Consider the following 27,067-nt stretch of genomic DNA (forward strand, 5'->3'; position numbering starts at 1 on the left):
TACCATTCCTTTTTAATGTGACCTATTTAAGCGCCACTTCAGACTTCTCAATGTTGACTTCTTTCCATTTTTCTGTCCCTCTCTCCCTCCCCCCACTGAAGCGCTCTCCATCCGTTGGGCCAACTAGCAAAGGCAGACGTGTAAGCTAAGCAGCGGTTCTGTGCTTGTTATTTTGTCTGTGCCCAATCACCCTCTGATCCTCAACTGCGTCTGTTGCATGAAAGGGGATGTATTGTGTGTGTTGTTGGTTGTTATGCATGGGGCTTTGTGGAGATGCAACATTTGGACTTTCACAAAAAGTTAAGTATTTTATTGTATTTGTCTTTGCTTTTAAGGCATGGTGTATGTATGGGTGTATGGCCTGCACTGTAGTCCTCCAGTAAACTACAGTAGTGTATATGTGTGCATTTACTGCCGTTTGTTTTGTTATCCTCCAAGTTGCTTTATGGATTTCCCCAAACCAAATGTATGGTGTAAGGCTGTGCTCTTGTCCCTCGTGGCTACAGTCAGCATGGTCAATGGGTTACAGTGCTTTCGGACAGACTTACGTGAAAGACTTATTCTAGAATTGATTAAAAACAAAATGTTCCTCATCAATCTACACACAATACCCCATAATCACAAAGCAAAAACAGGTTTTTAGACATTTTTGCAAACGTGTACGTATTACAACAACAACAAAAGTTATCACATTTATGTAAGTATACCCTTTACTCAGTAATTTGTTGAAGCACCTTTGGCACTGATTACAGCCCCGAGTCTTCTTGGGAATGACACTACAAGCTTGGCACACCTGTATTTGGGGAGTTTCTCCCATTTTTATCTGAAGATCCTCTCAAGCTCTGTCAGGTTGGATTGGGAGCGTTGCTGCACAGCTATTTTCACGTCTCTCCAGAGATGTTCGATTGGGTTCAAGTCCGGGCTCTGGCTGGGCCACTCAAGGACATTCAGAGACTTGTCCCGAAGCCACTCCTGCTTTTTCTTGGCTGTGGAAGGGGAACCTTCGCCCCAGTCTGAGGTCCTGAGTGCTCTGGAGCAGGTTTTCATCAAGGATCTCTCTGTACTTTGCTCCGTTCATCTTTCCCTCGATCCTGACTAGTCTCCCAGTCCTTGCCGCTGAAAAACATCCCCACAGCATGATGCTGCCACCACCATGCTTCACCGTAGGGATGGTGCCAGGTTTCCTCCAGATGTGACGCTTGACATTGAACCAAGAGTTCAATCTTGGTTTCATCCGACCAGAGAATCTTGTTTCTCATGGTCTGATAGTCCATTAAGTGCCTTTTGGGCAAACCAAGCGGGCTGTCATATGCCTTTTACTGAGGAGTGGCTTCCGTCTGGCCACTCTACCATGAGTTCTGCAGAGATGGTTGTCCTTCTGGAAGGTTCTCCAATTTCCACAAAGGAACTCTAGAGCTCTGTCAGAGTGACCATCAGGTTCTTGGTCACCTCCCTGAGCAAGGCCCTTCTCACCCGATTGCTCAGTTTGGCCGTGCGGCCAGCTCTAGGAAGAGTCTTTGTGGTTCCAATCTTCTTCCATTTAAGAATGATGGAGGCCACTGTGTTCTTGGGGACCTTCAATGCTGCAGACATTTTTTGGTACCCTTCCCCAGATCTGTGCCTCGACACAATCCTGTCTCAGAGCTCTACGGAAAATTCCTTCGACCTCATGGCTTGGTTTTTGCTCTGACATGCACTGTCAACTGTGGGACTTTATATAGACAGCTGTGTGCCTTTCCAAATAATGTCCAATCAATTGAATTTACCACAGGTGGACTCCAATCAAGTTGTTGAAAACTCAAGGATGATCATTGGAAACAGGATGCACCTGAGCTCAAGTTCGAGTCTCATAGCAAAGGGTCTGAATATTTATGTAAATAAGGTATTTCGTTTTATCATTTTTTTTACATTTGCAAAAATGTCTAGAAATCTGTTTTCGCTTTGCCATTATTATGGGCTATTGGGTGTAGATTGATGAGGAAAAAATGTATTTGATCCATTTTAGAATAAGGCTGTAATTGTAACAAAATGTGGTAAAAGTCAATGGGTCTGAATACTTTCCGAATGCACTGTATGTGTAGCACTCGTGTCATGTGCATTGTTCATGGGTTTGTGGTCCAACCTGTAGGCTTCCTAATGACCATTGACCAATGGATTGGTCAGTCCTATCTCTGCTACGACTACAATCTCCATTTACCTCTATAATACTGTACCTGGTTGAATTGATTTCTTGCTTTTTACTCTAAGCATGGATGGTGCTTTTTGGTCCCTTTTGGCTTCCTTACTTTCTACCAACTCCATCACAACCTGTTTCTATGTCCTGCAACCCACCTTTCTTTATTTATTTCCCTCTCGCTCTCTCATCCCTTTTTCCAGGTGGACTCGGTGGATAACTTCACTCCCTCCAACACTCCATCCAGAAGCGAGGACTCCAAGTCTCAGCTCAAGTCTCGCTCACGGTCGCCCTCCATGGCCAGCGACGTGGAGCCTATAGAGGTGAACTCTAACCTCTGAACTTTGGACCTCAATTTATATTATGCTTGATCTTAGACTTTTCTTAATCTCTCAGGGCTGATTTTCTGACCATAACATAAAAACTAGGTATATATTGTGCTGTACTTAGGGCTGTTGCGGTGACCGTATTACCACGAGTCATGAAGGCAGTCAAATTCCACATGACCATTTAGTCACGGTAATTAGGCTTCTCCAAGCTCTGATGCTGCTGATGGCCAAACTTGATAACTGCATGGTACTCCGCACCCTATTGTCCCTCTAATCACCCTGACATCAATGCAAATATAATCAAAAATCTAATCAAACACTTCATGAGAGCACATGAGCTCATGTTGCGCAAGAAAATGAAGCACATTAATCCGCTTTACAAGGGGTTTAGAGCCTAACTGGCATTCATAAGCTGCGAGTGAGTTTCAAGTTTGGGGAAGATCATTTTCACCATTAAAAATGCGTCTTTTATAATAAAATGCATAATCGCATTTGCGGTCACTTTTGATAATGGTGTTTTCCCGCTAATGAAACATTTGTGCTTATAGCCTACTGCTGTGTGCGCGTTGCTGCGCTTATAATGTGAAGAAATAGCGTAATAGTTTATCAACATTTTAAACTAAATGTTCCGATCTGTTGCGTCTGCCACATTGTGTAAAAAAATGATTTTTGATGCGAGTGATTGTATTCATTTGAGATCTATCGCATCCCACAACTGTCCCAGACTATGTTTGGAATATTTATTTCTCAAATAGAATAAGTACATTTTTGTACTATAGTAGATTGACATAGGCTAGTGCTTTTGCTGTTCGTTAGGCCTACTCATCTTGTTGGCTGACCAAAACGAAATGTGGACAGTTCTTCCAATATTTTCAATATACACCTCGGAATTGGATAAGGACGCGTGCAGTTGTGTCCCCGACGTGTCTGTCTTCACAGCCTGTGAGAAAGACCCGATCACGTGATGGAGAGCCATGTGAGTGAGAGGTGCTTCGGAGCGGACGGCACTCAGGGAGAAGGGCGCAACACAGCACTCCCGCCAAGGGCACAAAGGCCACTGGCCGCAAAAGGCATGGATTTTTTTTAGGATGCGTTACGGCCACACAAAGGGTATGCCGCCGGGAAATTTGAGGCATTATCAAGTGCTTGTCAAATTGTGAATGAGAGACCGATGAAGTGTGTACAGCCTGCGCAAAAAAACCAAAGCAGAGCTCATGCCTTTCAAGCAACTTTTTAAAATCATCATTAGAGTCGCATCATGCAGCCTTACAATGTGTTAAACATAAACAGATAGCCCAATGTTTGTAGAACAACTAAAGTTACATTAATAACTCTAAATTAAGCATATAGGAGTACCTATTTCGTTGTTAACTGCTCAACACAGAATAGCCGTATGTGCATACGCCCTCAAATCGTTTGGAGAAAATATCCTTTCTATTTAATTCAGCTTTACTCAGTTGTCTTCTTCATACTCTAAAATAATGCCATGGAATTCTGCTAAATGAACTAGTGTAGCCCACAGCCATTTGGCATAGCCACATCAGGACCTAACATAAGCACAAAGTATGCAATTCTGTTCTCATGAATAGACTTCATTTTCTTCATATCATGTTTCTTTAGACCTGTCTAAAAATAAATTATGGATTTATTGTGAAGGTGTAGACTATATTAAATGTAAAACGTAGATGTTCTTATCAGTGTGGAAGCCAGGAGACGCTAAATGTGTTTGTTAATTAACGGTCAGTTACCATGAGACCGACCAGTTATTTGCTTGACAATCACCGGCTGACGACATTTCGTGACCGCCACAACCCTAGCTGTACTCAGATCTTTCTGTCTTCTCCCGCCCTCTAGTTGATAGACCACCCCGCACGGCCAGTCCAGACCCCCACCATGCGATCAGGGGGGTATGGTAGTATTGGTCGCTCATCACCCAAGGTAAGACCTGACATTCCTTTTGACTTCCCAAATACCGTTCTACTGTTGTAACCTCGGTCAATACTTAATGTCAATCCCATGGCCCCGACGAAGACCAGTTGCTGTATTTCAATAAATAAACTTTTGCTGTAGTTCAATAAAGCGTCTGTATTAGTCCTATCTGTTTTGACCAGCCCTCTGTTCTCTTTTGTTTGTCCCCTGCAGCCCAAAGCCCACCAGTTTGTGGTGAAGTCCTTCAGTACTCCAACCAAGTGTAACCAGTGCACCTCTCTCATGGTGGGACTCATCCGCCAGGGCTGCACGTGCGAAGGTACAATGAGGGAGGGGGGATAAAGGCGGGAGGAAGACAAAGATGGGAGAATGAGGAGAGCGAGGGATAAAGGAAGGAAGACTGGGATTTGAGGAAAGGGATGGAGGGAAACAGATGGAAGGAAGAGAAGAAGGCAGGAGATTAGGATGGAAGGAGGAGAAGTGGGGCAAGACTGAGGTGGGAGTACTGTCTCTTTTGAGGGTAGATATAAAACTGATATAAACCCCTTCTTCTCTCCTGTCTGGTCCTGCAGTGTGTAACTTCTCGTGCCACGTGACATGTGCTGACAAGGCTCCAGCAGTGTGCCCCGTGCCACACGACCAGACCAAGGGGCCATTGGGCATTGACCCTCAGAGGGGCATCGGCACTGCCTACGAGGGACACGTCAGAGTACGTATGACACAGAAGATTGTGTTCGTTTATGCACTCTTTTAACAACATTTCCTGGTTGAATAAGTACCTGTGAATTAAAGTGCAAATGTAAAACTAAAACCTTGTGCGTTTAACGTCCCTATATCACCAGTGGCTGACCTGTGTGTGAGGCTTGCTTGTTAACGGTGTGTGTATAGTAAAATATGCTTCTGTCTCTATAGGTCGTTTACCACTGTCAATACTAGGTTGGGTCTATGTGTGAGACTGAAGTATGTGTCTGTCCCTGTGTGTGTTCCCAGGTGCCCAAGCCAACGGGGGTGAAGAAGGGTTGGCAGCGGGCGATGGCCGTAGTGTGTGACTTCAAGCTCTTCCTGTATGAGCTGGGAGAGGGCAAGGCCACAACGCCCAGTGTGGTGGTCAGTCAGGTCATAGACATGAGGTAAAGACTACAACCTGAGCTCTGTCTGAACTACAACCCAGTCTCTCAGAGAGAAATGGCTGCTTATTAGAATTACTTCTGGGTTTAGTCCTTTATTTGATTGACTCAATCACTCTCTCCCACTTTCTCTCTTCCTCTCCCCTCTCTCACACACTTTCTCCTTCCTTTGTTTTCCAGGGATGAGGAGTTTTCAGTCAGCTCTGTTCTGGCGTCTGACGTCATTCACGCCAGCCGCAAGGACATCCCATGTATATTCAGGGTTAGCCTTTTTTTTCTTGAATACTTGCATTTATAAGTTCATACATTTACTCCGTGATTACTCCCCGCCTATTCCAGTCTTCAGATTTCTCAGCTTTTTAACAATACTTCAAAATTGTTGCGGGACGCCATTCCAAAAGCCCTAACCTTGCCCTAACCTCTGACCTCTAAACCCCTCCAGGTGACTGCTGCCCAGCTGTCCGCCTCCTCCAGTCACAAGCCTTCCATCCTGATCCTGGCGGACACCGACCACGAGAGGAACAAGTGGGTGGGGCTTCTCAACGAGCTGCAGCGCATCCTCAAGAAGAACAAGCTGAAGGAGCGCTTTGTCTACGTGCCCAAAGAGGCCTACGACAGCACGCTACCGCTCATCAAGACCACGCAGTCTGCCGCTATTATAGGTAGGGGGGGAGACACACTCACACACATGCTGCCCCTCTATTTTGGTCATGTAGTAAGCAAGTAATTGTTGGGGGGGGGGGGAAATCCTCTCTGTATCTGTCTCATTAAGAGTTTGTAGTATACAGACATTGCATGTTCTACTGCAGAAGGGATCAGGACATACTTTCTGCACCTTGTTACCTAACTATGCAGTAGACTCTGAATCAAACGTCCTCTTGATGTTTTCTCTTCAGATCACGAGCGTGTTGCCCTGGGCAACGAGGAAGGCCTTTATGTTATCCATGTCACCAAAGATGGTAAGACTTTTGGACCTACCCGCCTGATGCCCTTCACCCAGTTTGCAGTAGAATGCTCGCCACATATTGGCTATCACAGTGGAGAGGTCTTTTTGACAACTCGCTCTCTCTCTCTCCCCTCCTGACCTCACAGAGATCATCCGCGTGGGAGACAATAAGAAGGTCTACCACATCGACCTGGTCCCCCAGGAGCAGCTCCTAGCAGTCATCTCCGGTCGTAACCGCCACGTCCGCCTCTTCCCCATGGCCGCGCTGGACGGACGGGAGATGGACTCCTACAAGCTGGCCGAGACCAAGGGCTGCACGGCGCTGGTGTCCGGGCCCGTCCGAAACAACTCCCTCATCTGTCTGTGTGTGGCCATGAAGAGACAGGTCATCTGTTACGAGGTGGGTGGTGGGGACGGAAGGAATGGGGTTGTCAAGCACATTGTCATATTTTACAAATGATGTAGTATAACTTTGCTTAGAAAAGCAACAAAACATATTTTCATGGGATTATGAAATGTAAAAAAAATGTACTCACTAAATAACAACATGATGGTTCTCTATCTCCCAGGTAAACAAGAGCAAGGCGCGCCACCGCCGGCTGCGGGAGCTCCAAACCCCAGGTCCTGTCCAGTGGATGGGTCTCCTGAGCGAGCGGCTTTGTGTGGGCTACCAGGCTGGCTTCACGCGCTACAGCGTCCACGGGGACTGTGCCCCGGTCAGCCTGCTGCACCCCGAGGACCACACCCTGGCCTTCATATCCCAGCAGGGCCTGGATGCGTTGTGTGCCGTGGAGATCTCCTCCAAGGAGCTGCTGCTATGCTTCTCAGCCATAGGCGTCTATGTGGACTCGCAGGGCCGCCGCTCGCGCCAGCAGGAGCTGATGTGGCCGGCCGTGCCTAACTCCGCCTGTGAGTTCTGAACCAGCACAATTGTCTTACCGTTATCATAAACCAAAATAGGTTTTATTTCTCCACTGTTTACAAACAAAAAGTAAATAAAATAAAAAAGTATATAGCTTCCGAATATGTTTTAAACTATCACGTGGAGACAGTCCTTGCTTCTAGAGCGGCTGTCTACAAATTTGTGAGGGGTTACATTTCCTCTGTCTCATCCCAATGTCGTTTTGCATTTAAAAACAAATCCCAGAATGTAGATTTAAGCCTGAAGCTGATGTTGTCCTCCTTCCTCTCCTCCAGGCTATAACGCCCCCTACCTGTCAGTGTACAGTGAGAATGCTGTGGATGTGTTTGATGTCAACACAATGGAGTGGATTCAGACCGTCCCACTAAAGAAGGTGAGAGTATTGGACTGCACATGTAGCGGAGGGCCGGTCGTCGGATTGGTGTAGGTGTAACATTTGACCTCTTTGTATCCCCCCTGAAGGTGCGACCTCTGAACCCTGATGGATCCCTGAACCTCCTGGGTCTGGAGACAGTGAGGCTCATCTACTTCCGGAACAAGACAGCAGGTTAGTTGCACACAGGATAGGCCTCTGGACCGCTAAATGCATAGGAGAGATCCATATCTTGATTATGACCACTGACTGAGTGAAATACTCATTTTAATGGAGTAGTATTATCATGTTCTTTTTTTAAAGAGATATTTTTTATTTTTATTTTTTTAAACGGATTAGAAATATTTATGATGATCATGGTCATGCAACTGATGATGCTGTTGTTGTTGACGACGGTGACCATGTTGTTAATATTCCAGAGGGTGATGAGCTGGTGGTCCCTGAGACTTCTGACAACAGCAGGAAGCAGATGGTTCGCAGCTTGAACAACAAGAGACGCTTCTCTTTCAGAGTCCCTGAAGAGGAGAGGCTACAGCAGAGGAGGTACACTACACTCTACGTAGTGCACACTACACTCTACGTAGTGCACACTACACTCTACGTAGTGCACACTACACTCTACGTAGTGCACACTACACTCTACGTAGTGCACACTACACTGCTTATGATAGTCCATCGTATCCGATGATGACTTCCTCTTCTGAGTTAACGCTGGATTCTTTGGTGACTGTAGAGTCCAATCTGAGATCCACAAACTTTATTGCTGGTGGGGCATATGCCTCCTGAGCTGTTTTTGCTGTCTCTTTGTGCTCCTCTTTTCCTCCCACCTCTGTACACAACTCTGGCAGAGCTGCCACCAGGTGGAACGGTCAGCAGCAGCATCCTCGAGGTCTGTGCTGTGGGTTTGATGTTGCACTTCTTCAGCAACGTTTTTAGCAGGTTCTTGTAGAGCTTCATCTGCCCCCTGCAGACCACCTTCCAAGATGTAGCTGGCCATACAGGATCTTCCGCGGCCAGCGCTCCTGAGACATTCTAATGACATGCCCAAGCCAGCGCAGTTGGTGTTGGGTGACCATGGCCTCCATACTCTTGTAGTTTGTCTTAGCAAGTATTTCTGTATAGGGCACATGGTTACACCAGGTGATTCCCAGGATGCGCTGCAGGCATCTTATGTGGAGTCGCTCGGGCGGCTTGTTGTGGCGACTGTAAGTGACCCAGGCTTCCCAGCTGTAAAGAAGTGTGGTGATGCAGACGGCTTAATAGACAGTGATTTTGGTGTGGAGGTGGAGATCCCTGTTTTGGAAGACCCTGCGTCTGAATTTCCCGAAGGTAGCTGATGCTTGCTTGATCCTATTTTGAATTTTGAGGTCGACTCTGCAGTTCTTCGAGAGGATGCTGCCCAGGTATTTGAAGGACGGGACTATTGCCAGTGATTTGTGTTCAGTTGTGAAGACGGGCATGGTGGGTGGAGGGCTGGATCTCCATTGGCAGACCACCTCTGTCTTGGTGGTATTGATAGACAGTCCCATCCTGCTATAGACCCTCACAGCTGCTACAAGGACAGACTGAAGGTCTTCCGGAGTTTGGGCCATGAGCACAGTCATCAGCATACTGCAGCTCAAGAACCCGCTCTGTCAAAAACCTTGGTGGTTGCTTGGAGCCTCCTGATGTTGAATAGATTTCCATCCAGCCTGAAGTCCACCAGAACCCCGCTGCTGTCCTCGAGCTCCTTGTGGAGAAGCTGGGGGACACATAGGATGAAGATGTTAAAGAGTACAGGTGCCAGCACACACCCCTGCCTCACACCGACGCTTACTCCAAAGGGCACTGACTCCTGCCCTCCTATGGCCACTGAGGCATCATCCCATCATGGAACTGGCAAAGGATGTTAACACATTTGTCTGGACAGCCATATTTGAGTAGAATGCCCCATAGTAGTTCCCTGCTCACCGTGTCGAAGTTCTCAGAGAGGTCGACAAAGGCCATGATAAGGTCCTGATGTTGTTCCCAGCACTTCTCCTGGAGTTGACGTCCCGTGAATATCATGTCGACCGTACTCCTGTTCTTTCTGAAGCCGCATTGTGACTCTGGCAGCAGTTCCTCTGTGATGTTGTTCACCAGCCTGTGTGGCATCTCCTTGGCCAGGACCTTGCCGGCAACAGCCAGAAGAAATATCCCCTGGCTGTTGCCGCAGATGGACTTGTCACCCTTGTTCTTATAGATGGTGACAATGTTTGCATCCCGCCACTGTTGGGGGACGATCTCCCGGTCCCAAACCTTGGTGATGTACTGGTGGAGCTTTCTGGTGCAGAAGTAACCTCTCTTAAGTAGCTCTGTCGGCATGCTGTCAGCGCCAGGAGTCTTGTTGTTCTTGAGGGAACGGATAGCTGATAACTATTCACCAACCTTCCAAGAGGTGTTGAGTTGTAGAAATTGTGCATGTCGTTTTTGTCGGCATAAACTTGGATGTATTGTGCCTTATTCGTCCGCCATTCGTTCTGCAGAGCAATCAAGGTTGTTTGCACTTCCTTGCGTGATGCACTCCATTGCTTGCAGAGGGTAGCCGATGTGGGGCTGTTGTGAGTAGCCCTGTGCGCTTTGCATATTATCCAGTAAGGCTGTGATGGTGTCAGTTGTCATCGAACCAGTCCAGATGTTTCCTACCTCTGTAGCCAATAAAGTGGGCCGCTGCCTGATAGAGCACTGAGCTAATAGGTGCCCACAACTGGTCCATGGGGTCATCTGCGCTCAGAAGAGGTTCAGTCTCCCTCAGCCTTTCAGCGACAGAACTCGTCCCTTACTGCAGTTTTCTCAAGCCGGATACAGTGCAGACGCCTCTTACTGGACTTCTGCAGGCATTGGGGGGGACGGGACGTGTCAGCAGGACGTCATTAGTGTCAGAACGTCTCACTATGGCGTAGTCGATCAGGTGCCAGTGTTTGGAGCGTGGGTGCATCCATGATGTTTTATATTTGTTCTTCTGCTGGAACAAGGTGTTAGTGACAATTAAATCGTGCTCGGCATATAGAGTTAGCGGACTCGTGCCGTTCTCATTGACCTGACCAACACCATGTCTACCCAGCACTCCGCTCCATGTTCTGTCCCACCCTAGCGTTGAAGTCACCCAGCAGAAAGATCTCGTCATTCCGGGTGAAGGGCCTCATCTAGTGACTAGGGGGATACGGAGAGACATGAGTCTTTCACTTATGCCGAAAGGTGTTTTGGTGAGGCTGGGTAGAGGGCTCTAATTGCCAGTCCCACACCATGCTGATGTTGTCCACCCGGAGGGTAACCTTTCCAGAAGAAGGTGTAACCTTCTCCCTCCTCTTTCAGGGAACGTGCATCCAGAAACATGGTCTCACTCAGGGCAGCAATGTCTATGTTGTAGCGCCTTAGTTCTGCAGCAATCAAAGCTGTTCTCCGATGGGGTCTATCGCTATTATCGTCAGTGTCCAAAGGAGTTCTGATGTTCTATGTCGCCAGTTTCAGGGGAATTATTTTCTTTAGCATTTTTCAACCGCTGAGTGGAACGTTTTTTTAGGCCACTTTCTAGGCCTCTCCCCAGCTGGGGTGAGCAGTGTGGCTAAATAGGGCTGCTCAGTCACACGGGGGTCTGCCGAGAGCAGCTGCCACTCAAGTCCCAACTGCTGGTGACCATAATAGCCCTGTGCAGCTGGCGTGCAGAGCGGTCTGATTAAGGGCTCCCGGTGCATTCACTCCTGCCCCATCACCAGACAACCCAAACCTGCCAGGCTTTAGGCCGGTTTCCGGTTGATGGCTTCACTGAGGTCAGAAATGGATACCTGCGCAAAGGAAGTTATGTAAAGTACCGCTGAGGGTGCGCAATCCTCAACAGCACTGTAAGAAGGTGAAATTCCAGTGGCAAGGGGGGAAATCCAGGACGACCAGTATCTTCCACATCTGCAGGAGGCTGCCTGAACCCCAGTCTGTCGGCGTCCGTCTACCACGTGCTGCCAGCACGCTGCTTTTCTCTCAGGGTGTGCTTCCCTAGCCTTTGTCGTACAAGAATAACCCACAAGGCAGCGGGACAGTGGCTGATGGCTGCCAGGACGTGTACACACTGCTGCTCCGAGATCCCCTGTCGGGTTAGCCTGGTGTTTCAAGACAACCAGTTAACGTGTGCCGCCGCGATAAGGCCCGACAGGAGTCTTGGTCATAGCTTTGTACCGGCAAGGGGAGACTTGTGCATACTGCTCCCCAATTCACCAAAAGGGCTAGCCGGCAGCAGCGAGCTGTAAGCGAGAGTATGCAAGCACGTGGTAAGCGGGCATGCAACTAATCTCTAACCAGGCACTACTGCACTAGGTGTGTCACATGCACCCTGCTGTTGCCCGCCGACATATGTGTGCATATCCATACACTACACACTACATAGTGTGCACTACACTATACACTACATGGTGCACAATACACTATACACTATAGTGCACACTACACAATACATTACACACTACGTAGTGCGCACTACACAATACACTACACACAGTGCATAATACACTACATAGTACACAATACACTACACACTGTGTAGTGCACGCCATACTACATAGTGCACACTACACACTCATAGTGCACAATACACTACACCAAGCTACTTCACAGAGGGAGTGTACAGCTAATGGTACATTACACACTACAGATTAAGTACAGACTCCATACCATTCATCCATATTCGTCCCCTCCATAGGCATAAAGCTCATTCTGTTCACGCAATATCACTCTCTACTGGTGCGTTCACCCTGTTCTGGCCACAGTCACCTCATTCCTGTGTTTGGTGTCTGTCCTATACAGAGAGATGCTGAGAGACCCAGAGATGAGGAACAAGCTGATCTCCAACCCCACCAACTTTAACCACGTGGCCCACATGGGACCTGGGGACGGCATCCAGATCCTCAAAGACCTGCCCATGGTAAGACGGGCCACGACAGAGAGTGTCCATAGATGTTCCGCTTAGTTGTAACAAGCTGAGTACATCCTTCTCTGGTCCAACTGAGCATCATGTGTTTGTACGTGTGAATGTCTGTGCGTTTGTGTGATTTATTGTCCGTGTTTACGTATGTGCATATGTGTGGTCACCATGGCTATATTACGTGTTATGTGTTCATATCCATATTTGTCATTCGGTGAATGTGTATTCACAAATGTTTTTATGTGCCTGTATATCTATGCGTTCTCATCCCATCTTCATAATCCATCTATCTGTGCCTCTCTGTCCTCATCCGCCCTGGTCTATTCTGTCCTCCCCTGTCCTCCCCTGTCCTCCCCTGTCCACTGGCCTGCCTGACACAGAACGTGCGTGTTCAGGAGAGTCGTGCTGCAGGCTTCAGTGGCTCCGTGTCCATCCCCTCCATCACCAAGAACAGAGCCGAGCCGGGACGGTCCATGAGCGCCAGCAGTGGACTGGGCATCCGTAAGTACCACACTACTAAACACACTAAGCTAGTAAGCTTAATAGTCAAATAAATATGGTATAATCAAATGGGGATTAAAGAAGCATCACAAGATGTAGGTCTGGGTATAGAAAATGGATGTGTTTGTTACTAGTGAACAATGGAAAGTAGATTTTTGTAGATTTAAATGCATTTACAGTGCCTCGCGAAAATATTCAGACCCCTTGACTTTTTCCACATTTTGATGTTAGACTTATTCTAAAATTGATTAAATTGTTTTTTTTCTCATCAATCTACACGTAATACCCCATAATGACGAAGCAAAAACAGTTTTTTATACATACATTTTTTTTTCTGAAATATCACATGTTCATAAGTACTCAGACCATTAACTCAGTACTTTGTTGAAGCACCTTTGGCAGCAATTACAGCTTTGAGTCTTCTTAGGTATGATGCTACAAGCTTGGCACATCTGTATTTGGGGAGTTTCTCCCATTCTTCTCTGCAGATCATCTCAAGCTCTGTCAGGTTGGATGGGGAGCGTCGCTGCACCGCTATTTTCAGGTCTCTCCAGAAATTGTTAATCGGGTTCAAGTCCGGGCTCTGGCTGGGCCACTCAAGGACATTGAGACTTGTCCCGAAGCCACTCATGCGTTGTCTTGGCTGTGTGCTTAGGGTCATTGTCCTGTTGGAAAGTGAACTTTCACCCCTATCTAAGGTCCTGAGTGCTCTTGTGCAGGTTTTCATCAAGGATCACTCTGCACTTTGCTCCGTTCATCTTTACCTCGATCCTGACTAGTCTCCCAGTCCCTGCCGCTGAAAAACATCCCCACAGCGTGATGCTGCCACCACCATGCTTCACCGTAGGGATGGTGCCAGGTTTCCTCCAGATGTGACGCTTGGCATTCAAGCCAAAGTGTTCAATCTTGGTTTCATCAGACCAGAGAATCTTGTTTCTCATGGTTTGAGAGTCTTTAGGTGCCTTTTGGCAAACTCCAAGCAGGCTGTCTTGTGCCTTTTACTGAGGAGTGGCTTTCTTCTGGCCACTCTATCATAAAGGCCTGATTGGTGGCGTGCTACAGAGATGGTTGTCCTTCTGGAAGGTTCTCCACAGAGGAACTCTAGAGCTCTGTCAGAGTCACCATCGGGTTCTTGGTCACCTCCCTGACCAAGGCCCTTCTCCCTCGATTGCTCAGTTTGGCTGGCCGACCAGCTCTAGGAAGAGTCTTGGTGGTTCCAAACTTCTTCCATTTAAGAATGATGGAGGCCACTGTGTTCTTGGATCATTCATGCTGCAGAAATATTTTGGTACCCTTCCCCCGATCTGTGCCTCGACACAATTCTCTCTCGGAGCTCTACGGACAATTCCTTCGACCTCATGGCTTGGTTTTTGCTCTGACATGCACTGTCAACTGTGCGACCTTCGATAGACAGGTGTGTGCCTTTCCAAATCATGTCCAATCAACTGAATTTACCACAGACTCCAATGAAGTTGTAGAAACATCTCAGGGATAATCAATGGAAACCGGATGCACCTGAGATCAATTTTGAGAGTCATAGCAAAGAGTCTGAATACTTACGTAAATAAGGTATTTCTGTTTTTTATTTTTAATAAATTTAGCAACAATGTCTAAAGACCTGTTTTCGCTTTGTCATTATGAGATATTGTGTGTAGATTGCACAGGATTTTTTTTATATAATCAATTTTAGAATAAGGCTGTAACGTAACGAAAGTCAAGGGGTCTGAATACATTCCGAAGGGTGACACTCATCTGTCTCTAACTTTCTCTCTTCACTTCTCTTCCTAACTCCCCCTCCCCTTCTCTGTCCCACTCTCTCCCCATTCCTCTCTTTCTTCCCCTATCTCTCTATTTTTGGCTCTCTCCCTCCTTTTTCCAGGTTCGTCATCTCAGAACGGCAATGCGTTGAGGAGAGAGCTGTCCGGGGGTAGCTACAGCTCTAAGCGCCAGACCATGACCTCTCCCTCCGAGAGCTCCTTGTCCTCCGGAGGGGGTATGGACGGCTGCAGCGACGCACCCCTATCCCAGTTCGATAGAGAGGTACGTGACCAGGCTAGCTTGCTTCCTCCCTAAGGCGCCTGGGTAAATTGTACTTGATTAAGGCTACTTAAACTCAGCTACTAATAATTGGGAACAATTGTGCTGAATCTGTGTCTCAGCTTAGATGATATACCGTAAGTTGCATCTCTGATACTAGTGTTCAGATAGTTGTATCTTGGTTGTATTTGGTTGTGAGAGTCAAGTGGATGGATCTGAAACCACGTTTCACTAATCGTTTTGAGCGCAGTTGCTCTAAATATGACTAGGTTCACCATAACACTACACAGACACTGAAAATCCTGGTGACCAATGACGTGGAAGACGTATCAAATATCTCTGTAATTAGACATATCAAAGTGTGCCCCATAACTCTGCGCCCCCCTTTTACCCACAACATCCACCACCCAGCCTGCGTCTTTTCGTGCCCTCCCATATCGCCCTTTGCCTCATCCTATCCCTCGGTCTGATTGGTTCCTAGACCCACCACAGCCCCTCATAGGGAACTCAATCGGCCCCCCATACGTAACCCTCACCCGAACCTCGGTCACAGCCATTCCCCTCTCTGGTTCTCTGCATCTGGCCTCTCCTCACTCAGCCTCAACCACCCAGCCAGTAGTAGCTGGCTATAAGTCACCACTAACCACTGATTCAGGGTCGGATAGTTTTTTCATCCCCCTAATGTTTAAGGTTAGATTTGGGGTCGAATAATCTGATCCTAGGTCTGTGGTTAAGAGCAGCTTTTACCTCAAGCATCCAGCCATCCTCAAAGCAGGGGATTCTTGCTCTAGCTATCCATTGTGCCTTTGGCTCCCTCTTCTGGCCTGGCTGACTGTCTACCACCCCCACCGTCCCTCATACCTGGCTAGCTCCATCGTGATTCGTGCCTGCCCCCATCTCGCCCCCCCTCCACCCGCTTCGCCAGCCCCAGCATGTTGTTCTCTGGGCCGGGCCGGGTCGCTGAGTCTGTAACTGTTCCTCTCCAGTGGCAGGCGGTCTCGCCATCGGAGAAGACCCCCGATCTGAAAAGGGCTTTAAGGACCCTGCTTAGTAAGATGAAGGTAATGTCAGCACACACACACAACCAACCCAGACGCACTGTAACCTACCCCTCAACCACACACACAGACACCAACGCGCACGTGCGCGCGTTGCCCACAGTCGTGAAGCTTTGCCCCAAAGCCTCCCATCACTCCCCACCTCCTGCCCAGCACCGCACCATTTCAGCCCCAGCAGCACCAGCATCTGATTGCCCCGTCTGTTTCTGGCTAGAGTGCGGTTACTCATTCCCATTTCCCCTGACCTGCCTTGGGTGTTTCTACTTCATTTTTTGGTTTGGTTTTTGGAATGGGGTGTCACCATCATCCTCTACCCCGCATGCGTCTGTCTGCTTCCATACGGTCCCCCCTGTGGCCAGCCCAACTCATGTTTCTAATAATGACCCTGACAGTATCTGAACTGATACATCATCAGGAAGATACTGTGGCGCTCCTCTCCTATAGGCCATAATCGTACCTGTAGCTTTGTGCCAGCTGCTGTAGTGCGGTGGTGGACAGTTGTAGCTCCCACAGGCGTAGCCTACTGTACAAATAGCCTTAGCAGTGAAAAATGTATGTTTTGTCTGTGAGAAACATGCGGCGCAGAGGACAAATTCACTCTCACCACCTCCCGTGTAGAGTTGCGAAATTCTGGTGACTTTTCTCAAATTCCCCCGGTTTTCTAGAAACCCCAGCCGGAAGGTTCCCGGAATCAGGAGGGAATAATCAGGGCATTTCTGGAAAACCTGGGAATTGTGGGATAGTTACTGGAATTTTACAAAACCTACTACCTCCATTCAGTGGAGGAGGGAGATGATCTCAACCCTGCTTTTCTTAACTAGCAACTCCCAGTGCTGTCCTCAGGGATATCTTGTACACAATGGTATACTATAGCAGGGGTGGCATATCATAATTATGGAGGACCAGCAGTGTATGCAGGCTTTTGTTCCAGCCCAGCACACACACACACACTACACCCCTGATTTAACAAATCGCATTCTAGCTCCAAAACCTTATATGTGTCGATTATTTGAACCATGCGTTTTGAACTAGGCTGGAACAAAAGTTGGTCAACCTCCCACTGACTGCTGTGTATTGTAGTAGTAGACAGTAGACGGGAGGGGGGCCTCGTGTGTATTGCGTATGTGTTTTGCTGTAACCAATGACTTCCGGCCAATCGAGCTGCTCATTGTCTGATGATGTGGAAGGTTCCCGGGGCATTAAGTCATTGTTGCCTAGCGCTCTGTGTGGTGATGTGAAGAGATATCACCATGTCCACATCGGCAGGCAGGAAGTCAAACAGCAGATTAGCTTTGATGATGACAGTGGTTGGTTGAAAGGACAAACACACACACACAGAGGTCCCTGAGGACTGGTGTTGACCAGGCCTGATCTACTGAGCCCATTGGAGAGATGGGTTGTGTTCAGTAGGCACGAATAGGAGAAAGTGTATATATTATTTGTGTTATTTATTTTTATTTTTAAAAAAGGGGTATTATTTTTCTCAGACAAGTTAAGATCGTATTGCCTCCTGTGTTTCAGGGTTTTCTTGCATTGCATGCCTACTGACCGTGACCCTTGCCTGTTCTGTGTTTAGCTATGAGAAAAGTACAACATCTAAGTGCCTCTCCCTCCCTCTTTCTTCTACTTTCCTTCTCCCCCTCTCACCATCTCCCCCCCCCCCCCCCCCTCTCTCTCTCGCTCTCTCCAGGACTCTGACTCGCCCCGTCACTCGACGGCGTCAAACAGTTCTACGTTCAGCAGTCCCCCCAGCCCAGCCTCACCCCACAAGACCAAGTCCCTCTCACTGGAGAGCACAGACCGCATGACTGGCTGGGACACATGAGTGACAGACCGCACACAGCTCCAATCCCTGACCCTCACCAAGCTCCCGGGCCCGCCCCCCCCCTTCCCGGGCCCTGCCCACGGAACTGCACCCGCTGCCACAGGCCCCTCCCACTTACTTACTTCACCTTTGACCTCCAACCTAGTTCCAAAGATGGAACTGAGATCTACAAACAAACACAGGGAAAGGAAGTGTTTGACCAAGAGGGAAATACTGGGAAAGGGTGTGTGTGTGCGTGCGTGCTCACGTTTGTGTCTGTGTGTGTGTGTGTTTTTGAGGGAGGGCATACAATATAGGAATTAAAATGTACACCCCCTTTCATCTGCTTTGTAGCTGATAACCAGAATAAGCGAAGCGCTGAGTTTTATTGAGAGTACTTTTGATTGCAGCACTACTAGCCCCGTATAGATTATTATGTTATTGGCAACTCCTGTAAAGAGACACACAAACCTCAAGACGTGACAAAAAGAAGAGGATAATATGAAATAACAGATCATTAGACACGTGTACATAGCACCCTTTGGGCTTGGCGGGCCACCTTTTATTTATTCGTCTATCTATCGAAGACATGGAGAGCAAGGTGCTTTGCAGCTAGAGGAGAAAGAGAGGATGTTTTCACTCTCTCTTTTTCCTTCTGTTGCTTTCTTCCAAAATGGTAGTTGGCAGCAGAGGAAGAGGGGGAATTCCATTTACAATACAAGGCTCACAAAATAACATGTAAAAAAAAAAAATGAAGAAAAAAATAAAGCAATGTGTTTTTTTTATTTTTATTTTTTTGCTCATGAAGTGAAATACGTGCAGTGACTTAATTTCTTCGTACCATCAGCAAAAAGCTACAGTAAAGCAGTACAAAAATAAAAGTGTGGTTAGGGGTATTTTAACTCTAGGTGACACCTCGCTGGCTTCATGTTTTCAAATTCTTAGGGACAGCAGCGTTTAGAAGCAGACTGAACATTCTATGATGACATCACAGCTCCTTATGCGACTTCCTCATGACATGGGCCAGTGACCTCATCCAGTGATCTGGGACCATTTTCCATGTAGTGTAGACCTAATACCGTAAGTACAGTAATAGACCAACCACTGATCAATTCCAAAAAGCCGATTCCCATCACAACCATGTACATAGGTTAAAATCAGAGAATAATATATGATAAGGGAAATACTATAGAGAAATAGATGGGAGAAGATCCTCGATTCCTGTTTATCTTTTGAGTATGATTTGGGGTTATATTCACAAGAAAGCCATTTTAAACCACTTCAAGTTCCTCTAATGATTGCTTTTAGATTTGTTTTAGGTTTTTTTTGTATTTCATGTACGAGACAAACTGTCAAGTGTCATTTTGATTTGCGTTTGAGGAAACTGATATGGGTCGCATGGACCCGTGCTGTTTAGTGAGTATGTGCATTTATTTGAAGCAATAGTCCTGTCACAGATGCATGCATTCACACTTACATGCACAAACCCACGCACACACACACAGGCGTTTCCCCCTTCACTCTTTCCGCTATGGTCCACAGTTAGATCAGCTGAGGTGGGATTGCGTCTTTCCTAACTGACAGTGATTCTGAAACACTAAGTGTGTATTTCCATACTATCCTCTGTGGTACCAACGTGTGAACCTCAAATATGTCTATCCTTTGACGTCTGAGAGAGATTTTGGAAAGCTTGTTATAACCAAAAAAAAAAGAAGGACTTGGACTCTTGAGTCTTCATTAGTTTTCAGACAGCCTTGCTTATTTTGAAGAATGTTTTGATAGGTTAGGGGGGGAAAAGAGAGACGACAATTGTAGATGTCGATTTGACTAGACAGACAGCGCTAGGCTGAAATGGAGGTCAAAAAAAGAGTGAAATAATGAAAACAAAAATGCTAGGATGACAAGTTCGATGTTTAATTTCTGTTCCAAACCTCCCTGCTGTCATTGATATGTTCTTACTGTTAACTGGTAAGCTGTATATTACTGTCTGGTAATGCAATAACCTTGATACAAACCCAAATTGGGGTCAATTCCATTTTTATTCGGTCAATTCAAGTTCCATTCCAATTTTCCTCAATGCTTCTTTGTGACAAATTTGGAATTAGAATTTCTGTTTACTTTCTGAATTGCCTAAATTGAAATTGACCCCAACCCTAATGCAAATCACAGCATGGTGTTGTTGATGTGTATTTATGTGTGGAAATGAAACAAGTTACTTGATATTGTTTCGGAGCTTTGGGTCGAGTGCCTAGATCGGCTGACTCTTCTCTCTCGAGCGGAAGGGAGGGGACTCTTATTCTGGAAAGGGGACTCTTTTCATTTCTAATGAGGAATTCTTTTTATGTTACAGACCATTTAATGAATGGCTGTTGTTACTTACTGCTCAAAGGGACCTTCTGTCTTAAGGTTGAGGAGTGTTTGGGTGGGTTGAAGTGTACCAAGTAGTCAAGATGGCAGTTTATCTATCCTAGTCAGAAGTATATAAAAATATAAGACAAAAACGGAACAGATTTCTGCTTTCATTCGTGCCATTGGGGACCTAAACCTTAACCCTAAACCACAATTCTATTATATTCCCATGAAAATACAGTAATTTATCTCTAGCCTACTCATTCCACATGTTTTTAGAATTCCATTTTATATTGAGCTTGCAAAATAAGAATTCGCCTTTAGACGTCAGTCTCGCTAAGTTGGTTTTACTCAACCGTCTCAACTTAACCACCCCTCTTAAGATTGCCTTTTAAGCTACCAAGAGTCCCTATTCATATCTGCTGGGCCTTATCTGTAGAATGTATTAGCTGAGAGCGAAGAGAAAATATGATAGACCAGGCTTTATACTGTACAGTTAAAGCCCTGAAATCCCACTTTAAAAAAGAAAAACTCAGGAATGTCAGAACCAATGATTATTTTCACCCTAACAATGGAAGTGAGTGTGACAGAACAGACTATACTTGGGAAAGAAGAGCTAAATTTAGCGGTAGTGTAGCTAGCTGTGACTAGGCGTAAGGGTCTAAAGATTCAGGTGGAAGAAAAGACAGAGAAAAGGAGGAAAAAAATCAGACAAGTGTTTTGAATTAAGGATGAAAAGGGGTGAAAGAGCAGATGGAGGGTAGTAGTTTGAGGCTGAGGTGCCACCATGATAACCATTTAAAAAAAGAAAACGCCTTTGCATTTCAGTGAGGTCTTATCTTCAGTTCCTTCTATATTATTTTGTTCTTTCATATCATATTATACACTTTGTTTTTTAGGATTGCTTTGTAATAATTTGTACAGTTTTGCATGTTATAGATGTAATCATTTTTTTTTTTGGATTTGTTTGTTTTTAATTTTGACTTGCTCATTTTATTTGAACGGTTTGGGAGTTTTATTGAGGATAGCCCACTACAGGTGATGTAGATTCTTTTTGCACAGAAATATTTAAGGTGTAAGGTCAAACATAATGTATGGATACTGGCCACCACACTTGTGGAGAACTCATTATATTAACCTGACTCCAATGTATTTCAATAAAGCGGAGGGCTGTTACAAATACGGCTTCACTGAGTCTCGTGTCCTGATTTATCATTTATTTCCTTGGGAGCCCACATAATAGCCTGGATCCACACTGAATCGCTCTGATTCACTTGTAAAATGGAGCAACTCAGTTTGTTTTCCAGGCTAGGGCACAGATCCACTTACACATTTCCCAGATGTATTTTCAGAAGATTTATTACAAATTTCACAAAAGACACCCCCCCCCCTTCCACCACCACCACCCCAAAAAAATCTATTTACACCTATGCACATGCCACTACCTAGAAGTTATGGCTAACAATTATCTATACAAGTAAGTATGCACTTTGTAATAATACTACTGATTATAATTCTAACTGGAGGGAAAAATAACACTCATATTCTACCTATAAGGCTGGAGTTTGGAATTCCGCTTTTATCCTGTAATACAATACAGCCCTTCACTTCACAATGGCTGATTCATCAATGCAATTGTTTCATTGTCAATTGTTTTCAATTGATTGACAACAGGACACTGTCCCTATCGCCTTCACATTATCACTAGGACCCAGAGTTTTCCCTGGGCAGGTCACAGTCAGGAAAAACTTCAGGCCCTACTCATCACATACAGTACCTTCAACTGCCTCCGTCAGAAGTGCAATGAAACCAATTGACGTATAAAAGTACCTCAATGTATAGTAGTGTAGTACAACAGTGGTTTTGGAGACGCGTCTACAGTACTCCTCGTGCAGGTAAACAATGTGGTCAGCAGGAATAAAGTCTTGGCCTTCGTGGACGAGTGCTTGGCAGCATGTGCTTGTGTAACCCATAACGGAACGATTTAGATTGTAGAATCCTTTAGATTGAACCCTTTTCACCCTCCTGAGTCGTGGAATGTGCCGATAGATAAGAAGCTCTGTAACGTCAATATTATGTCCTACACCTGAAACTGATCCCAGAGCTGTTCTACACTTAAAGGGTAGAGTGTCCTTCACTAAGAGCTGACTCCAGAACACTGAACAAAAAGCATCGGCGATCAGCAGTCTGTGGCCAAGAGTATGATTTCTTCTTCCATGTCAGCCTTATTGGTTCAGCTCTCACTCCTGCAAGTCCAAGTTACACTGTCCTCTGAATCCAAGTCGTCTGCTATCTTCATTTATCAGTGCTGTTTAATGAGAGGAGACATGTTGAGACACATTGTCAAACAGTCCTGCATGTCCAGTTTCCTCACAATCTCTGAGTTTACACAGGCATCCCAATTCTGTTTTTTTATCAATTATTGGCAAATTATCTGATCTGATTGGGCAAAAGATCAGAATTGGGCTGCCTGTGTAAATGTAGCCAGAGGACTGTAGTATGTCCAGTCCAAAATCAACCTCTACCCACTAGACCAGGGGTATCAAACTCATTCCATGGAGGGCCGAGTATCTGCAGATTTTTTGGTTTTTCCATTTCAGTTAAGACTTAGACAACCAGGTGAGGGGAGTTCCTTACTAATTAGTGACCTTAATTCATCCACAAAGTACAAAAACCCGCAGACACTTGGCCCTCTGTGGAATGAGTTTGACACGTCCTAGACACTTCTTGTTTAGCTTAAAGGTTGGCATGGGTTTTAGGGTAGAGGCTAAGGTTTGTTTTGCGGCCAGGCGTTCAGATGTCTCAGTTCAGGCCGTGGCTCCATCCTCCTCAAGGACCCTGTGGATTCCATTGCCGGGGGCGCTCTGAATGGCCTGGGTGACGTTGCTAAGGTCCCTGATGCTGCTGTGCCGTGATTGGCTATCCAGACGCTGGGTGGAGCCATGCTTTGACAGGCTGTCTAGCCGGTTGGTGCTGCAGTGTCTGGACCCTGATTGTTCGTTGAGGCGGGGCATGCTGCCATAGGGGAGGCGATCGTCAACTCCGCGGAAACTACATGCTGTGTACCTGACAGAGGAGAGGAAAGAGACGTCAGGCATCTGGGACTGTAAATAACATGACAAATACTCCATGTTTTTAACACTTACCAAACCCTTTCAGGTCTACACATTTTCGCCTCTATTCATCCATACCTGTTTTCCACGTCTGGCTTTTTTCAATCCCCAAATCTATTAAATCAATCTGTCACCCCCACGGTCCCCACCATCCCTACCTGCTGTCTCTGGATCTATGCAGACTTCCATGGAAGCTGCTCATCTTGCTGCGGGCGCTGCGGACACTACTTGCCCGGCTGGTGCTCCCACTGGGGGGCTCGTCCAGCATGGCCAGGTGGGTGGAGGAAGCGTGGGTGGAGGTGCCCTGCGTGGACGTCCCCCTGGACTTCCTCGCGATGGGGGTGTTGGGGTCCCGCAGGAGCAGCTGAGCAAAATCTGGCTCCTGGAGTACCTGTCTGCTCTCGTTGACCACGCTACTGGAAAAGGGAGAGGACGAGGGGGACGAGGAGAAGGGGAAGGGAGGGATGGAGGGGAGGGAGAGGCGGAGGAGGGACGGGAGAGAGAAAGGAAAGGTGGAAAGGTAGATGAGGAAGGAGGAGTGTGTGGAACAGGGAATGGGAGAGGGGGTTAATGCTCTGATCACACGGGAGGGGGGGTGAACGCAGAGAAGGGGCCTTTCACTAACACTACTATACAGCACTGTTGAATTTTAAATCTTGGTACCACTTTACTTAAAGCCAGCAGGTATAATACATTAAGATGCAGTGCATTGCCTGCATTCCATATCATATACAATAGAATACTTATTTGATCGAATTCAAATGTGCACTAATTGTGCACGTCATTAAAAAAAACATTGCTCCCCATGAGAAATACATTGACGTTAGGGAGAGAAAGCGTGTTTTAGAGACTCACTCTTTGCGTCTATGTCCGTGGAAGAAGCTGGCCCATTCGAAGCAGGTCTTCTTGCTGCCCACCCAGAACACTGAAGGGATCCCTACTACCAACATCATCAGGTACTTTATGATGAACAGGGACAGGTTTGGTCTGCTGGTCTGCTCGACCTAGGTCACCCATGGAGAGGAGAGAGGTGTGAGTGTGTCTGCCATAAGGGAGTACTCTAGTAGCAATCTGTACTGGAGGGAAACAGTGTGTGTCTGTGTGTACGTTTGATTGTACACGTATGTCTGCTGGGCTGCGTGGGTGAGAATGGAGCTCTCAGTAAGCATGACACTACGTACGGTAGGTTGTCTGCAAGGCAGTGAGGCACTGTACTCCTGAGTCGTGTGTGTTTTCCCACATGCATGTATTTTCTAACAGGCTCGGCAGCTTACTGCTACAGGCATAAACAAATCAGCAGCCAACACAATGGCATGACTCTCTCCTTCCCCCTCCCTTTGTCTTATTCTCCCTCTCTCTACCTCTCATTCCCTCCCTCCGCCCCTGCTCTCATTTTCTCTACTTCCATTCCATCCATCCCCAATCGTTCCCTCTCTCTCTACCTCCCCCCTCTAATTTGATCTCTTCCCCCCCCCCCCCCCCCGTAGATAGTGCACCTGTACCCTCAGGCCACACTGTACACTCACACAGTGCTCTACTGCAGAAGGGTACAGTACAGCAGCACACAACACAGCACTCCTCATCTTCTCACCTCTACCTGTAAATGCACCGCATCACTGCACCGTAGCAGCCGTAGTAAACCCACAGACGCATAGTGAATGTATGTCAGTGGAGGCTGCTGAAGGGAGGAAACTCATAATAATGTCTGGAATGGAGTCAATGGAATGGTATCAAGCGCGTGGTTTCCATGTGGTTGAGACCCTTCCATTGACTCCGTCCCAGCCATTATTATGAGCCGTCCTCCCCTCAGCAGCCTCCACCGATGTACAGTATGTGCATATCTATCTCCCCCTCTATCCCTGTAAGAAACATACTCACACACATCCCCTGGTTTTTTCCCTACACACACACACATACACAGCAGTCCTGATGGCCTCGTTATGAGTGGAGCAGGCAGGCAGAGCAGCCTGGAGCTCAGAGAACCTCATTACAACAGAATGAGATAAGAGGAGAGAGACTGAATCACTGTAGCCATACGTCCCTTCAGTTAACATGTCTTATCTTCTAAACTCCTCTAGATTGGCATCTCATACGGTTCTGGCCAATCAGAGGGGAAGTAGTAGAAAGGCACAGGGTGGATGCAGCAGGACTGATTCGTTGAAATAGAATTTCCATCCTTCAGCGCTGGTTGGTTTTCACAGCTGATTCCTTTTCTCTATGACATTAAGCACACACTTTAATCCAAAGTGACTGACATTTTCGTATGGGTGGCCCCTGCGGGAATCAAACTCACGATTGTAATGTTGCAAGCATCGTGCTCTACCAACCGAGCCACACAGGACCTCTCTCTCTCTCTCTCTGGCTCTGTTTACATATTGATATAGACACCCTACATGACCAAAAGTATGTGGACACCTGCTCGTCGAACATGTCATTCCAAAATCATGGGCATTAATATGGAGTTGGTCCCCCCTTTGCTGCTATAACATCCTCCACTCTCCTGGGAAGGCTTTCTACTAGATATTGGAACATTGCTGCGGGGACTTGCTTCCATTCAGCCACAAGAGCATTAGGGAGGTCAGGCACTGGTGTTGGGCGATTAGGGCTGGCTCGCAGTCAACGTTCCAATTCATCCCAAAGGTGTTCGATGGGGTTGAGGTCAGGGCTCTGTGCAGGCCAGTCAAGTTCTTCCAAACCGATCTTGACAAACCATTTCTGTATGGACCTCGCTTTGTGCACGGGGGCATTGTCAAGCTAAAACAGGAAAGGCCCTTCCCCAAACTGTTGCCACAAAGTTGGAAGCACAGTATTGTCTACAATGTCATTATATGCTGTAGCGTTAAGACTTCCCTTCACTGGAACTAAGGGGCCTAGCCCGAACCCCCAGACCATTATTCCTCCTACACCAAACTTTACAGTTGGCACTATGCATTGGAGCAGGTAGCGTTGTCCTGGCATCCGCCCAACCCAGATTTGTCTGTTGGACTGCCAGATGGTGAAAGTGATTCACGACTCCAGAGAACACGTTTCCACTTCTCCAAGAGTCCAATGGCGGCGAGCTTTACACTACTCTAGCAGACGCTTGACATTGCACATGGTGATCTTAGGGTTGGGTGCGGCTGCTCGGCCATGGAAACCCATTTCATGAAGCTCCCGATGAACAGTTCTTGTGCTGACGTTGCTTCCAGAGGCAGTTTCGAACTCGGTAGTGAGTGTTGCGACCGAGTACAGACAATTTTTACGAGCTACGGGCTTCAGCGGTCCCATTCTGTGAGCTTGTGTGGCCTACCACTTCGCGGCTGAGCCGTTGTTGCTCCTAGATGTTTCTACTTCACAATAACAGCACTTACAGTTGACCGGGGCAGCTCTAGCAGGGCAGAAATTTTACAAACTGACGTGTTGGAAAGGTAGCATCCTATGATGGTGCAACGTTGAAAGACACTGAGGTCTTCAGTAAGGCCATTCTACTGCCAATG

At 46.8% G+C, this 27,067-nt stretch overlaps 2 protein-coding genes across 12 annotated transcripts in view; one reads left to right on the forward strand and one right to left on the reverse strand.

Moving 5' to 3' along the window:
- Window positions 1-21,185, forward strand: part of cdc42bpab (CDC42 binding protein kinase alpha (DMPK-like) b) — a 92,743-nt gene extending 71,558 nt beyond the window's left edge. For 2 of the 7 annotated variants that reach the window (XM_029733160.1, XM_029733158.1), the window contains 18 exons: window positions 102-140; window positions 2,377-2,496; window positions 4,357-4,440; window positions 4,645-4,750; window positions 5,004-5,140; window positions 5,422-5,561; window positions 5,739-5,820; window positions 6,001-6,220; window positions 6,455-6,517; window positions 6,651-6,904; window positions 7,074-7,413; window positions 7,702-7,799; window positions 7,889-7,973; window positions 8,219-8,342; window positions 12,612-12,729; window positions 13,110-13,230; window positions 15,110-15,270; window positions 18,016-21,185. In XM_029733160.1, the coding sequence (XP_029589020.1) occupies window positions 102-140; window positions 2,377-2,496; window positions 4,357-4,440; window positions 4,645-4,750; window positions 5,004-5,140; window positions 5,422-5,561; window positions 5,739-5,820; window positions 6,001-6,220; window positions 6,455-6,517; window positions 6,651-6,904; window positions 7,074-7,413; window positions 7,702-7,799; window positions 7,889-7,973; window positions 8,219-8,342; window positions 12,612-12,729; window positions 13,110-13,230; window positions 15,110-15,270; window positions 18,016-18,150 (2,427 nt within the window). In that variant the 3' untranslated portion in view covers window positions 18,151-21,185. Of the gene's footprint in view, window positions 1-101; window positions 141-2,376; window positions 2,497-4,356; window positions 4,441-4,644; window positions 4,751-5,003; window positions 5,141-5,421; window positions 5,562-5,738; window positions 5,821-6,000; window positions 6,221-6,454; window positions 6,518-6,650; window positions 6,905-7,073; window positions 7,414-7,701; window positions 7,800-7,888; window positions 7,974-8,218; window positions 8,343-12,611; window positions 12,730-13,109; window positions 13,231-15,109; window positions 15,271-16,253; window positions 17,388-18,015 lie in introns of those variants that run through there. The other 5 variants (XM_029733153.1, XM_029733156.1, XM_029733154.1 and 2 more) reach the window with 4 other exon arrangements.
- A 495-nt stretch (window positions 21,186-21,680) lies between these two features.
- Window positions 21,681-27,067, reverse strand: part of fzd3a (frizzled class receptor 3a) — a 31,847-nt gene continuing 26,460 nt past the window's right edge. For all 5 annotated transcript variants that reach the window (XM_029733163.1, XM_029733164.1, XM_029733162.1 and 2 more), the window contains exons 7-9: window positions 24,447-24,595; window positions 23,750-24,007; window positions 21,681-23,544 (exon numbers count right to left, since the gene is read on the reverse strand). In XM_029733163.1, coding sequence (XP_029589023.1) covers window positions 23,286-23,544; window positions 23,750-24,007; window positions 24,447-24,595 — 666 coding nt within the window. In that variant the 3' untranslated portion in view covers window positions 21,681-23,285. The remainder of the gene's footprint in view (window positions 23,545-23,749; window positions 24,008-24,446; window positions 24,596-27,067) is intronic.

The sequence above is a fragment of the Salmo trutta genome, chromosome 35, assembly GCF_901001165.1.
Source record: "Salmo trutta chromosome 35, fSalTru1.1, whole genome shotgun sequence".
Classification (NCBI taxonomy): Eukaryota; Metazoa; Chordata; class Actinopteri; order Salmoniformes; family Salmonidae; genus Salmo; species Salmo trutta.